The sequence below is a fragment of the Peromyscus eremicus genome, chromosome X, assembly GCF_949786415.1.
Source record: "Peromyscus eremicus chromosome X, PerEre_H2_v1, whole genome shotgun sequence".
NCBI classification, from domain to species: Eukaryota; Metazoa; Chordata; class Mammalia; order Rodentia; family Cricetidae; genus Peromyscus; species Peromyscus eremicus.
Genome location: NC_081439.1, coordinates 118421354 through 118435710, shown reverse-complemented (window position 1 = coordinate 118435710; position 14357 = coordinate 118421354). Strand labels below are relative to the sequence as shown.

The 14357-nt window shown below is 39.5% G+C and overlaps 1 protein-coding gene across 1 annotated transcript in view; it reads left to right on the top strand.

Annotated features, from left to right (window-relative positions):
* Positions 1–14357, top strand: part of Mcf2 (MCF.2 cell line derived transforming sequence) — a 100213-nt gene that overhangs the window by 9832 nt on the left and 76024 nt on the right. Inside the window, exons 2-3 of the mRNA XM_059250541.1 lie at positions 10033–10101; positions 12681–12795. Coding sequence (XP_059106524.1) covers positions 10033–10101; positions 12681–12795 — 184 coding nt within the window. The remainder of the gene's footprint in view (positions 1–10032; positions 10102–12680; positions 12796–14357) is intronic.

Genomic DNA, 14357 nt, shown 5'->3' with positions numbered 1-14357 from the left:
GCAAACCTGGGCTACATGAGACAGAGACACTGTGTTGATTTTAATTAAACTTTATTTTTGAAAAAAAAATGCTTTCTTATATTTTGATCCTGTAATTTACCTTTTCCCAATTCTCCCAGATACTCCCCACCTCCTGACCTATCCAACTTGATGTTCTTTCTTTCACTCTCTAAAAACAAACAAAACACAACAAAAACACAGGAAATGTGTACAAACAAAACCTCCACAAAACACAAAAACAGAAATCAAAATAAACAAGTAAAAAACCAATAAGACCGGGGAAAAAAAAAAAAAGCCCAAACAAAACAGTGAGACAAAAATCTCACTGTGTTGGCTGGGGCATGGGGCCTGCCCTGAAGTAAGAGATCCTATCTTGAGAAAAGTTATGATAAAATGGTTATTGAACTGCCTTTGAAATTTACATTATAAATACAGTATAGCACCTTTTCAAGTATTTATTTGGTTATTCCATTTTTTTTTGTTTAATGTCTGCTTTTTGTTACTTTTCCTGTTTATTCGATTTATCTTTTTCCTTAGTGATTTATACTCCTTTACATACTTATAATTTTCCGTTAGTTTTCAATCCCCACTCAGTTTGTGGCTTGCCTCATTACCTTTCTTTACGTTGGTGCTGGAGATTGAACCTAGGATCCTGTGCTCTGCCACTGAGCTACACTCTCAAACCACTCATCCTTTTTTTTAAAAATCAGGTCTTTTGGTGAAAGGAATTTCTTTTATATGTTATGTTTTACATTCTATAAGAAAAAAATATTTCCCATATATTATACAGATGATATCTGTATTTTCTCTGCTCTAGTTCCCAAAGCTGAAGGATTTAAATCCTTTGACATGTGTGTCCATTAAACCAAGCTTTTGGGATGGAGGTGTGGCTCAGTGGTACAGAGCGTCACCTGGGTTTGTGCTACAGCACGGTAAACACAAATAGCAACCCGAGCCCCTAGTCACCTGGTAATTGACAGATGTGCCATGGGGCAAGTGCTATGCTCAAATGGCTTCTCACACAGTGTATTTGCCCATAGCAGTTTTAGCCTCCAATGATTTTCTTAGATTTCCTACCAACTCACGTATACATTAAAAAGGATTTGATTTTATTGTTTTCAACCTTGTGTTTTGCAGCAGGAAGATGTTATTCTTCCACATAACCAATAAGGTGAGCTCTTTCATGTTTTTCATACTTCAAAATCTCATAGCCTCCCCATCCCCTTTAAAAAATTATTAGCAAGGTTAATGAAGGTGGAACCCAGGACCTCATGCATGCAAGGCAAGTTCTCTACCATTGAACTTCATTCCCAGAGTGAGGTTAGTCAGCTTGCCGAAGGTCACCTCACTAGCAAGGGGTAGAGCTAGAATTTGAACTCTTGCAATCTGTTTCTAGAGTGTACATGTGGTACAGCTTATGTGAGAAATACTTATTTGTTTGAAAAATTCCCAATTTTGTCTGGACATACAGCTCAGTGGTACAGTGCTTCTGGAATACACAAGGCACTGGGTTTGTTCCCCAGCACCAGAACAAACAAACCCTCAGAATGTAATGTTATATGTATCACCCAAGAGAGTAAGACACATACATAATCAATCCTGTGGTAATGCTGGTCCTCTGATATCATTAATATATATATATTTACCTGTATTTAATATATTTTCAAAATGTATTTACATATATTACTTTTACTTTACATCTATTTCCAAAGTGTGCTTTTGTTTGTTTGTTTGTTTTAAGACAGGGTTTCTCTGTATAGCCCTGACTGTCCTGGAACTCACATTGTAGACAAGGCTGGCCTCGAACTCAGAGAACCACCTGTCTCTGCCTCCTAAGTGCTGGGATTAAAGGTGTGTGCCACCACTGCCTGGCCAAAGGTTGCTTTTTAAAAATAGATATTTTTGTTAGTTCTTGGAGAATTTCTTTCAGGGCATTTGGACCATATTTATCCTCAACTCCTCCCTTAAGTGCTCCCAGATCCACCCCCACCTTTCCACCTCCCAGACCCCCAACTTAATGTCTTTAAATTTTTTTTGTTTTGTTTTTGAGACAGGGTTTCCTTATAGCCCTGGCTGTCCTGAACTTTCTCTGTAGACCAGTCTGGCCTTGAATTCAGGGATCCCCCTGGCCTGCCTTTGCTTCCTGAGTGCAGGGATTAAAGGGGTGTGCCACCACTGTCCAGCTTTGTTTTTTAATTTAATAACCCATGAACTCTAATTTCTTCTTGTGTTTTTGACATTGTTTCCTTTATTAAAATCTATTTTTATGACATTTTCTTTTAAAGGGGAGGTGGGCAAAATGCATCCATTGTTAAAAGGAACTATTTTCTTTTTTTTTTTTAAAGATTTATTCATTTATTATGTATACAGCATGTATGACTGCAGGCCAGAAGAGGGCACCAGATCTCATTACAGATGGTTGTGAGCCACCATGTGGGTGCTGGGAATTGAACTCAGAACCTCTAGAAGAACAGTCAGTGCTCTTAACCCCTGAGCCATCTCTCCAGCCCAAAAGGAACTATTTTCTTACAAATACTCACTTTTCCTTGTATTTTTCGTAATAGATTTACTGAGATGTATTTCACCATACAACTTACCCACTTAAATTCAATCCATTTCCTATGTTTATCAAATTCTGTAATCCATCACTGCAATCAATTTTACAATAATTTTATCACTTCCAGAAAACATCATTTACTCTTTAGCTATCATCTCTCCAATTTAATCAATTCCTGAGCAACCTCTGATCTACTTTTTGCCACTAAATATGCCTATTTTGAAGATTTCTTATCAATGGAAACTTAGACTATATGGCCTTTTGTAAGTCTTGCCTCTTTCATTATCCATAGTCTTCCTTCCTCCCTCTCTCCTCTTTCCTTCTCTCTCTCTCTCTCTCTCTCTCTCTCTCTCTCTCTCTCTCTCTCTCTCTTTATTTTTATTTGAGAAAAAGTTTCATTATGTAGTCCTGAGTGTCTTGGAACTCAATATGTAGACCAGGCTGACCTTTAATTCATATAGACATTTATGGCTTGCCAGTGTCTCTTAAGTGCTGGAACTAAAGGTATGTGCCACCATGCATGCCCTATTTTATTTTTAAAGGCCAAGACTCTCGGTATAGCTAAGGCTGACCTGGAACTTGGGATCCCCTGGCCCTAGCTTTCCATTTGCTGTGATTGTAGGAACATACAGCTTTTCTGTTATTGTTTTTTTTTTTTTAATTGTAAGGTTAGGAGCTATATGTTTGCATGCAGAGAGGGTCCAAATAGAAATTCACTCTATGTTTGCTGAATTGGAGTGGATTGGAAAGAGGCTCCAATACATGTTAGCAAAAGAAGGATTTTCCATACTGTACCTTTATTGAAGAACAGTATACTATATTGTACTACTGTAGTCTAATAGGAGTTTATTTTCTGATGATTTCAGAATTACCCTTTTATTTGTTCCACCTTTTGAATAATAACATTTTCAAGGGAGCACATCAATCATTTGCATGTGCTAAGTCATTTCTGTTTACAGATGGTGTAGCATATCTGTTGTTCAGATTGAAAGGGAAAAATTACACTCAGAATCCCATCCATCTTTTAGCAGAACCTGGGACTCACAAAAATAAAATGTAATTTTGTCTGTCCCACACATCAGCCATAGTGGACTTTCAAAAAGATGATTCCTAAAAAGCATTGCTGTTAATTTTAGGCTGTAGGGGCTAGACAGATGGCTCTGTGATTAAGAGCTCTGGCTGCTCTTGCACATGACCTGGGTTTGGTTCTTAGCATCCACATTAGAGGGCTCACAACCATTTTTAATTCTAGGCCCAGGGACTATGACACCACTTCTGGCCTCTGTAGGCTCCTGCATGCATGTGGTGCATATACATACACTCAGGCACACAAATACATATAAAATAAATGTTACATAAAAGAATTTCAGACTAAATAGAATGAACTTTCTTTTGAAAGACTGTAAACATTCTTGCCGTGGTTTAGGAAGAACCGACACTATCAAGTTGTATCTAGTTAATAATTGTGTGAGAGCTATTTGAGTGTGTTTTTCTGAGTACAAGTGTCGCATGGCCTAGCTGAAGGGTAGCAGACCAGATAGATGATGCTCTGAAACTTATCTGAATCTATGCTAGATTCTGCTTCAGGCTGAGACACTGACTGGCACCTGGTAGTTATTTAATAGATTCTTGAATGAATGCGCACATACATGCCTGCTAGTTTCCTTAAGCCTGTTTCTTTATTTTATTTTATTATTTTTTTAAGATTTATTTATTTATTATGTATACAGTGTTCTGTCTGCACATATCCCTGCAGGCCAGAAGAGGGCGCCAGATCTCATTACAGTTGGTTATGAGCCACCATGTGGTTGCTGGGAATTGAACTCAGGACCTTTGGAAGAGCAAGCAGTGCTCTTAACCTCTGAGCCATCTCTCCAGCCCATGTTTCTTTATTTTAAAATGAGGCTTTGGGGGCTGGAGAGATGGCTCAGCAGTTAAGAGCCCTCGCTGCTCTTACAGAGGCCCTGGATTCAATTTCCAGTCCTCATGTGGCACCTCACAAACATCTGTAATTCTAGTCCCAGGTGATCTGATGCCCTCTTCTGTAATTTATGTGTACCAGACACACTTGAGGTATATAGACATATATGCAGAAAAATATCCTTACACGTAAAATAAATAAATAAAAATATTTAAAAGATGAGGCTTTTAATATCAACTTTGAGGTTTGTTTTGAAGACCAGAAAATTGTGCTTAAATGTCTTGTGCAGTGCTTGGTAAATGGTAAGAGCTTCAAGATAATAGCTATCGTTAACCATTTATTCCATCTATTTCCTAGTTCTGTCCTCTTGGTGGAGGTTTGTTTGGTTGACATTTATTTTCTTTTCTGTTTTCACATGTGCTTTGCTTTTGCCTCCAGATTATTTTTAGGAAAGCATGAGAGTGGAAGCATTTGCTCTTTAAAGCAGTTTATTTACCATGACCCTTTAGTGTGGGCTAAGTGGCATGTATGTACAGGGGGTTCAGAACCTATTTTCGTCTATCATATATGAACGAGAACCCCAGACAGAACACAAATGGGTACAAAAAAGTGTGACTGTAAAATAAAATCCCCAGGGCTGGAAATTATTGCTATTATATTTTGGTATCTAAAATAAAAATGCTTTCTATGAAATGAGAAAGCTTGTACATACCAATTATTTACTTATTTAAATGATAATTTGCTCTATAGGAACCATTACTCAGCTCAGTAGAACTGAAATTTCTGGAAGGGTGGTCTAAACTCCTATCATTGAGGCACATATTCAGAAATAAGACCCATAAGAGCATTGAGTTTCCTCTATAGCAACTCACCATAGAGCTGCTTGGTCTTTGAAAACTGCAAATAACGAGACCATAGGAATGGTCTTCTCTACCTTGCAAGACAGTCTTTTTGCCTTAGATTGTTTTGACATTTTGAACTAAGTACCTCTGTACAATATTCTTTCTGTTAAGAGGAAAATCCAACCACTTAACCAAACAACCAAAGGAATTCTTGATCAGATAACCATGGAGAACATTGCATATATGGGTTGTACCCAAGGAGTTATATGTATTTGCTAGGAAATATGGCAATGCGTTTAATCTTCAAAGTTTCATAAATTTAGTTGATTCTTTACTTTTTCCTAGAACATCTATCCAAAATGGCCTAGGATGGTATTCAGCCCATAGTAGTCAGGCATGGTGGTAGACACCTTCAATCCCAGCTTTCAGGAGGCAGAGGCAGGCAGATCTCTCAGGTCGATGCTAGCCTGGTCTACAGAGTGAGTTCTAGGACAGCCAGGGATACACAGAGAAACCCTGTCTCAAACAACAGTAACAGCAAAGAACAAAGAAAGAAAGAAAGCCCAACATGTTGGCACAAACCTGTCCTTCCAACATTTAGGAAGTAGAGGCAGGAAGATAAGACATTCAAGGCCAGCCTGGGCTATATGAGACACCGTCTTGAATTAGAATAAATATTAAATACATCTTTATAGGCTTCAGCACCTACCATGTTACAAGCTGATGCATGCTCTGAATTTCTGCATGTGACACAATGAACATGGAACATCTGATTAGATGGATATACCCTCCTCTTGTATGACATTCCAAATATATTCACTTCTGTACCTTGTAGCACTTTAAAAAAAATCTTTGAATTCTAACGGTATTTCCTCATTTGCGATAAAAGAATTAGTAGTTGTGTACAACTTTATGATCAAGATAGAAGGGGCTGGAGAGATGACCCAGTGGTTAAGAACTCTTGTTGCTCTTGCAGAGGACTGGGTACCCACATGGTGGTTCATAACTATCTAGAACTCCAGTTATAAGGATCTGATCTCCTCTTCTGGCATCAGCAAGTACTATATGCACATGGTATACATACAAACAAGCAGGCAAAATACTCAAGCACATAAAAAAAAGACCAAGAGCCTGATGCTTCTTATCAAATGTGCAAGAGCGTTTCTTATCTTTGGTTTTCAGTTTGTGCCTGATTGTTTGTTTATATGCAAACAAGGGTTTTCTTTTTAGCAGAGAAGATTTATTATTTTTAATTACTTGTATATGTATATCTCTGTGTGAGTATGTGCATACAAGTGCAGTACCCACAAGGATTCAGAGGCCTTAGATTCCTTTGAACTGGAGTTGCAGGCAGTTAGGAGCTGGGAACCAAATTTGAGTCATCTGCCCGAGCAGTACATGCTCTTAACCACTGAGCCATCTCTCCAGCTCCCAACCAGCCCATTTGTTGTTTGCCGTATATTTCAAGTAAGACAAATGCATGATTTTTATTTGTCTGTAAAGGAGCAGCTTGGCCAGCTTCCTGTCAAAGGTGTCTTTGCTCAGCATGGAAGATGTTGTGAGTTTGATCCAGCACTGTGATCAAGATTTAAAAAAAAAAGTTTGTTTTTTGTTTTTGTTTTTGAAACAAGGTCTCATACAACCAAGGGTGGCCTCAAACTCGATGTACTCAAGTGTGACCTCAATTTTTCTATACTTCTGCCTCCTCCTCCTGGGTGAGTGCTCAATGGGATTACAAATGTGTGCCAAGATGCCTGGTTTATGTGTTGCTGGGAATAGATCTCAGGGCTTCATGCATACTAGGCAAGCATGCTATCAACTGAATTACATGTCCAATCTTTTTATTTCCTATGCTTTGAAATTAAAGAATTTACGGAGTCTGTGAGAGAAACATTATGAATCATACTAATTTTCACTCTTGTATCACAGGAGGAAATCTGTGTGGAAATGTAAGAGCCTCAGAGTCAAAACAGGGTGCAACTCAGCATCAGGACTTTCTCCGAATCTAAGAATCTAGTGTTCTCCACTTCCTTGTTTTCAGCAACAATTTTACCTTGTCTTCTGTGGGTGCTCATTGTCAGCCATCTGTCTTCTCTTACCTTTCCATTGTTAGTTCCTCTCACTTTAGTCAATTGTTAATCTAGACTGTTTTTGAAAGTGGTAGCATCTCTTTTTTTCTTTTGTTTTATTCATTTTACATACCAATCACAGGTCCCCCTCTTCCCTCCTCCTGCCCCTCCAGCCTCCCCTCCCACCCCACCCCCCATTCCCTCCTACAGGAAGGTGAGGCCTCCCAGGGCGAGTCAGCAGAGCCTGGTCCATTCAGTTGAGGCAGGTCCAAGCCCCTCCTCCCTGCACCAAGGCTGTGCGAGGTGTCTCACCATAGGTAGTGGTCAACCCATCCCTTTTCATTATTATGAAAAATGCTATTCTAATAGAATGGCATTTTAGGTCTCAAAATATGTTTTCCTTATGCATATGATTTTCCACATTGTTGGCTCTCCTAGAATGTAGGTACATTAGAAAATATCTGCTATATGGCCCTAAAATGGGGGGAATGAAGGGAAGGGTACATGAGTGACTTGCTCAAGGTTACAAAGCAACTCAGTGGCAGAGATAAATGAAGCCCTGTCTTCCTATTGTCAGCCCATAGCCTTTTGTTTTATGTTCAAGGCCACTTTTTTTTTTAATGTGACTGTCTAAATTGCAGAGTAATAATTTTTATAGCTCTTCAAGATTCTGAATGGTACAGGAATAATCAGGCTGCATACGTATTATTTCCAGTTTGCCATCTGACATAAAATTCATCAATTTATTTTAATAGACATTCTTGCTGTTCAAATCAGGAGAGAAATCTGGGTTTCTTTTGTAGGGATGCCTCTATGTTCTAGTGCTGTTTGTTTGTTTGTTTTGAGAGTGGGTCTGTCTCCCTATGCAGCATTGGCTGCTCTAGAACTCACTATATAGACCAGGTTGGCTTTGAACTTAGAGACTCACCTGCCTCTATCCTTCCAGTGCTGGAATTATAGGCATGTGCCACCACACCTGCTTCTAGTGCTCCTTTATTCAAGCCCTAGGCCGTTACTACTTTTGGAAGCATGTGAGGACAGAGGAAAGTCTAGTCTTTTTTTCTGTGATCCTACCATATCTCCATGTCTAAAAATGTTGATGTGTGACACATTTTTGATTGTTATAAACATTATTTTATTTGAGGCACCATAGTATTGAAAGAATTATTTCATATGCTAATGTGTATGCTTTGGTTTGGGATATCAGGAATCTAAATATATGTAAATCTAATTGTGTACATACATAACATTAATTATAAGACAATTTTAAAAATTAATTTTTATGTTCTGACCAATCACCTTAAAAAAAGGTTAGTACATGTTTATGTTTTTACTTTGTACAGTGCATGTGTGGAGGTCAGAAGACAATTTGCAATGTCAGTTCTCTCCTTCTACCATATGGATCCTAGGGACCAAACTCAGGTTGTCAGGCTAGCCACCAGGCCATTTTGTAGACCCTCAATCATATGTTTTTAATGACTTGTATTTTATGAAAATAAATATACCAGTTAATTGCTCTATGTTTCCATTTGGGTAGGTAATTCTGTAAGATATGATATTCTATAGCTTTGTCAATGCTTTTGAGGAGTTTTGTTCTTGATTGGCACATCTATATTCGATGATTTCAGGAGCACTGGGAAGGGTGTGTGATCAGCCTGACACCACCAAATATGAGGACTTTGAAGGTCTTTTATATCAGAAAGCAAGTGGAAAATATGGCTTCAGTAAGAGATGTCAAACCACAGGCATTAAATCAGCCATCCAAAATACCCTAGTTCAATGACCTATTTTCTTTTAAAAAGTTATCCTTGTTCATGGACTGGAGGCAGATAATGGACTTTTAGTTTTGATCCCTGTATTGTTTGGTAGATTTGAACACTGTGAGCTAGCATTTAAGATCTAGGGCACCTAAAACGATTGTATGAAGTAATGCAAGGACAGTGACTTAAAATGCCACTGTTAATTAGGTGTCTACTGTTATGCTAACTGTTTCATATTACAGTTCATAGCACCTTGTTAAGTAGGTGTTATGATGCCCAGGATACAGTTGAGGAAACTGGACCTCAATGAGTCTGTGACTGGCCTGTCCAAGTTTGTATAGCTACTAAGTGCAGTAAATGGGATTTGAATCCAGGTCTTACTCATTCAGAAACACATGTTGTGAGCCACTGTACCACTGATCTTCCTCAATTAAGGTTATTAATACCTACCTTAGGATATTTTAAGGATCCAAAACGATTTGTATAAAAACCCTAAGTGTGCTTTGTAGTTGCTGATAAAGTTCTACGGAATGAAAGTCACTATGAGAAATGGAAGACAATATGCTGCAGTGTGTGCACGACTATTCTTCAAAGAAGCCAGGGCTCTTTGTACCTTGTTCTTCATCTTCTGATGGGTGAGAGTAGTTTTTGTTCCAGACATAGATTCTGAAAAGTAGGTCATTGGTTCTATATACTGTGTGATGCCATAAAGAGCATGGCTATCTTTCCCTATAGCTGAGGGAGGAAAGAGGAGACAACTGCAGATATATCGGTATACATACATCTCTAAGGGCCCCAGAGTTCTTTTGGGCACAGTGAGGATTTCTGTATACTTCTAGCTACACTTTAACAGTCGTATTGTTTCTTTTCTTGTTTGTCACAGAAACTGAGTTCCTCTTCCAGTTAAAGGACATCAATCATTTCCTAATGCAAGACATTGCCTTCCTGTCTGGTAAGCAAACTTTATCATTTATTTAAGGGCAGATAAATGTATGAACTGGTCAACAGAGTTCATTTGAGACATATAAATAGCTTGTTATCCATATCCATATATATGCATATATAAGCATACATATATTAGATTGAAAAATGTTTTAATAATCATTTATATGTTGGGTATCTATTTACTAAACAAGTGGACACTCAGAATAATTAAGGACTTTTCAACAGTTTTAAATGTCATTAAGATCAGTCTTACCACTCTTGTAAATTTGACTTTTAGACCAAGTCTTTAGACACCCACAATGGGGGAATGTATGTGTCTTAGAAGGGTGTGGTCTGAATCTGTCTATCTGTGTATCTGTCTGTCTGTCTATCTACCTGCCTATCTACTTACCTACCTACCTACCTACCTACCTAGAGACAGAGGCCCATTATGTAGGGTTGCTTGGCTTGGAACTCACTCTGTAAACAATGCTGGTCTCCCAAAAAAAAAAAAAAAAAAAAAAAAAAACCAAAAAGCCGGGCGGTCGTGGCGCACGCCTTTAATCCCAGCACTCGGGAGGCAGAGCCAGGTGGATCTCTGTGAGTTCGAGGCCGGCCTGGGCTACCAAGTGAGTTCCAGGAAAAGGCGCAAAGCTACACAGAGAAACCCTGTCTCGAAAAACCAAAAAAAAAAAAAAACAATGCTGGTCTCAAGCTCATAGAGAACTATCTGCCTCCACCTCTCAATTTCTGGAATTAAAGATTTATGCCACCACACCCAGCCTTTATCATTTTATACTTACTATTTTTGTGTGTTTGAGTGTTTTCTCTACATGGATGTCTGTGTACCACATGCATGAGGTGCCTGCAGAAGAAGGCATCAAATCTCCTGGAACTGAACCTACAGATAGTTTTGAGCTGCCACATGAGTTCTGAGAAACAGCGCAGGGTTCTCTAGAAGAGCTACTAGTGCTCTTAATTACTGAGCCATCTTTCTAGGGCCTAATCCTTTTTCTTTTTTTTATTATTATTTTCATTTATTTTACATACAAACCGGTTTCCCCTCCCTCCTCTCTTCCCATTCCCTTACCTCCTATCTATCCCCCCTATCCATTCCTCCTCCCTTTAGAAAGGGACAGGCCTCACATGGGAGTCAACAAAGCTAGGCATCCCTGCATGGGGAATAGATTCCAAAACTCTAGTTCATTCACCAGGGACAGGTCCTGATCCCACTGCTAGGGGCCCCACAAACAGACCAAGCTACACAACTGTCACCCACATGCAGAGGGCCTAAGTCGGTTGCATGTAGGCTCCCTAGCTGTGGGTCCAGAGTCCATGAGCTCCCATTAGCTCAGGTCAGCTATCTCTGTGGCCCTGTCATGATCTTGACCCCCTCTTGCTCATATAATCCCTCCTTCCTCTCTTTAGCTGGACTTCTGGAGCTCAGCCCAGTGCTTGGCTGTGGATCTCTGCATCTGCTTCCATAGTTACTGGATGAAGGGTCTATGATGACAATTAGGGTGTTCACCAATCTGATTACAGGAGAAGGCCAGTTCAGGCACCCTCTCCACTTTTGCTAGGAGTCTTAGTTGGAGTCATCTTTGTGGATCCCTGGGAGTTTCCCTGCACCAGATTCCTTTTTCTTATAATCATGCCCAAAACCTAAAGCATAAGCGCACCATTTTTTGAAGAGGTTGTCTTTTTTTTCATATAATTTTATTTTATTTTACAATATAATTTAATTCTACATATCAGCCACAGATTCCCTTGTTCTCCCCCCTTCCGCCCCCTCACCTTCCCCCCAGCCCACCCCCCATTTCCATCTCCTCCAGGGCAAAGACTCCCCCGAGGATTGAGATCAACCTGGTAGACTCAGTCCAGGCAGGTCCAGTCCCCTCTTCCCAGGCTGAGCCAAGCGTCCCTGCATAAGCCCCAGGTTTCAAACAGCCAACTCATGCACTGAGTACAGGACCTGGTCCCACTGCCTGGATGCCTCCCAAACAGATTAAGCCAATCAACTATCTCACCTATTCAGAGGGCCTGATCCAGTTGGGGGCCCCTCAGCCATTGGTTCATAGTTCATGTGTTTCCATTTGTTTGGCTATTTGTCCCTGTGCTTTATCCAACCTTGGTCTCAACAATTCTCACTCATATAAACCCTCTTCTTTCTCGCCAACTGAACTCCTGGAGCTCCACCCGGGGCCTAGTCATGGATCTCTGCATCCAGATCCTTCAGTCGTTGAATGGGGTTTCTAGCACGACAATTAGGGTGTTTGGCCATCCCATCACCAGAGTAGGTCAGTTCAGGCTGTCTCTGGACCATTGCCAGCAGTCTGTTGTGTTTAATCATGCTCTTTATTTATTATGATTATGATTGTTATTTGGTTTTTCGAGACAGGATTTCTCTGTGTAGCTTTGGCTGTCCTGGAATTCACTTTGTAGACCAGGCTCGTCTCAAACTCACAGAGATCCACCTGCCTCTGCCTCCAAGTGCTGGGATTAAAGGTGTGCGCCACCACCCAGTCTAATCATCCTCTTTGAATCTGAAGCTCCTCCTTCTCGTTTTATCACATCAATTGATAATTTGGTTGATTTGGTTTATTTTAGGTGGCCGGGGAAAGGACAATGCTTGGATCATTACATTTCCAGAAAACTGTAACTTCAAGTGCATTCCAGAGGATGTAATTGCAAAAGTGCTCAATTACTTGACATCTATTGCAAGGTATAGTATTTCACTACATTCTAAAATTTTGTTTTATATCTAATACTAACTTGAAGGTTATAAGAGGAAGATTGCTTGTTAGTATAGTTCTTATTATTGTTATTGTGAATAGTAAGTAAACTTTACCTAAAGTACATAAATATAACAAAAAAGGAGGCTGAGAACTACTTAAATTCTCTTTTTTTGTTTGTTCATTTGTTTTGTTTTATTTATTGAGACAGGGTTTCTCTGTGTAGTCCTGGTTGTCCTGGAAATCCCTCTGTAGACCAGGCTGGGCTCAAACTCACAGAGATCTACGTGCCTCTGCCTCTTTGAGTGCTGGGATTGAAGCCTGTGCCACCACCACCTGCCTAAATTCGAAATACAGATATTCTTTAGATTTATTTATTTATTTATTTATTTATTTATTTATTTGTTTGTTTGTTTATTTAATTTATAGGAGTGTGCTATCTGTATGTATGATTTTATGCCAGAAGAGGGCATCAGATCCCACTATAGATGGTTGTGAGCCACCATGTGGTTGCTGGGAATTGAACTCAGGACCTCTGGAAGAACAGCCAGTTCTCTTTAACCACTGAGTCATCTCTCTGGCCCCAAACTCTAAATATATTTAAAAATATACTGTAAAATATAGACTGAGGATGCAAAATATATCCTGAGGAGAAAATACATAAATATGCCAAGGATCTATGTAAACAGATGTAGCGCTCTAAAAGTGCTGGCCCTCACAAAGTATGGCAGTCATATATAAAAGAATACTTTACTAGCTTAGAGTGAAGAAAGCTGTTTTTCCCTTTGTCCAAGGATTATATACAGCAGTGGTGCTGGGAGCTGCTATGCAGGATAATTTGATAACAAAATCAGTTGGCACTAGTGTGTGTTAAAATGAAAAACTTAAAAGCCTCCTTAGAGGGGCTGGAGAGTTTTCTCAACAGTAAGAGTGCTTGCTGCACAATCATTAGGGCCATTTGTCAGATCCCAGCTTCCACATAACAAGCCAGGTGTCTCATGCATCAGCTATGAGGTGGTAGAACAGGAGAATCTCTGGGGCTTTTTGCTTTTCAGCTTATCCAAGAAAATGTGAGCCCCATGTTTAGGGAAAGAAATTCACCTCAAAAGAATAGGTGGAGAGTGGTAGAGGAGGATACCCAATGCTTTCTACACACACACACACACACACACACACACACACACACACACACACACACCCTTTAGAGATTATATTTCTGTTGAATATAATCTATCTTAGTATGTATGTATGTATGTATGTATGTATGTATGTATGTATGTATATATGTATCTATCTATCTATCTATCTATCTATCTATCTATCTATCTATCTATCTATCTATTCAGACAGGGCCATAATTTGTAGACTCGGCTGGCTGGCTGGCTGGCTGGCCTGGACTTCCCTATGCACTTCTCTGTGTAGACCAGACTGGCCTCATATTTACAGAGATCTTTCTACTTCTGCTTCCAGAGCGCTTGTATTAAAGGCCTGTGCCACCACACTCAGCCAAGATAAAGTTTTAAAGGAAGCAGTTTTCATTTACTAACCCTAA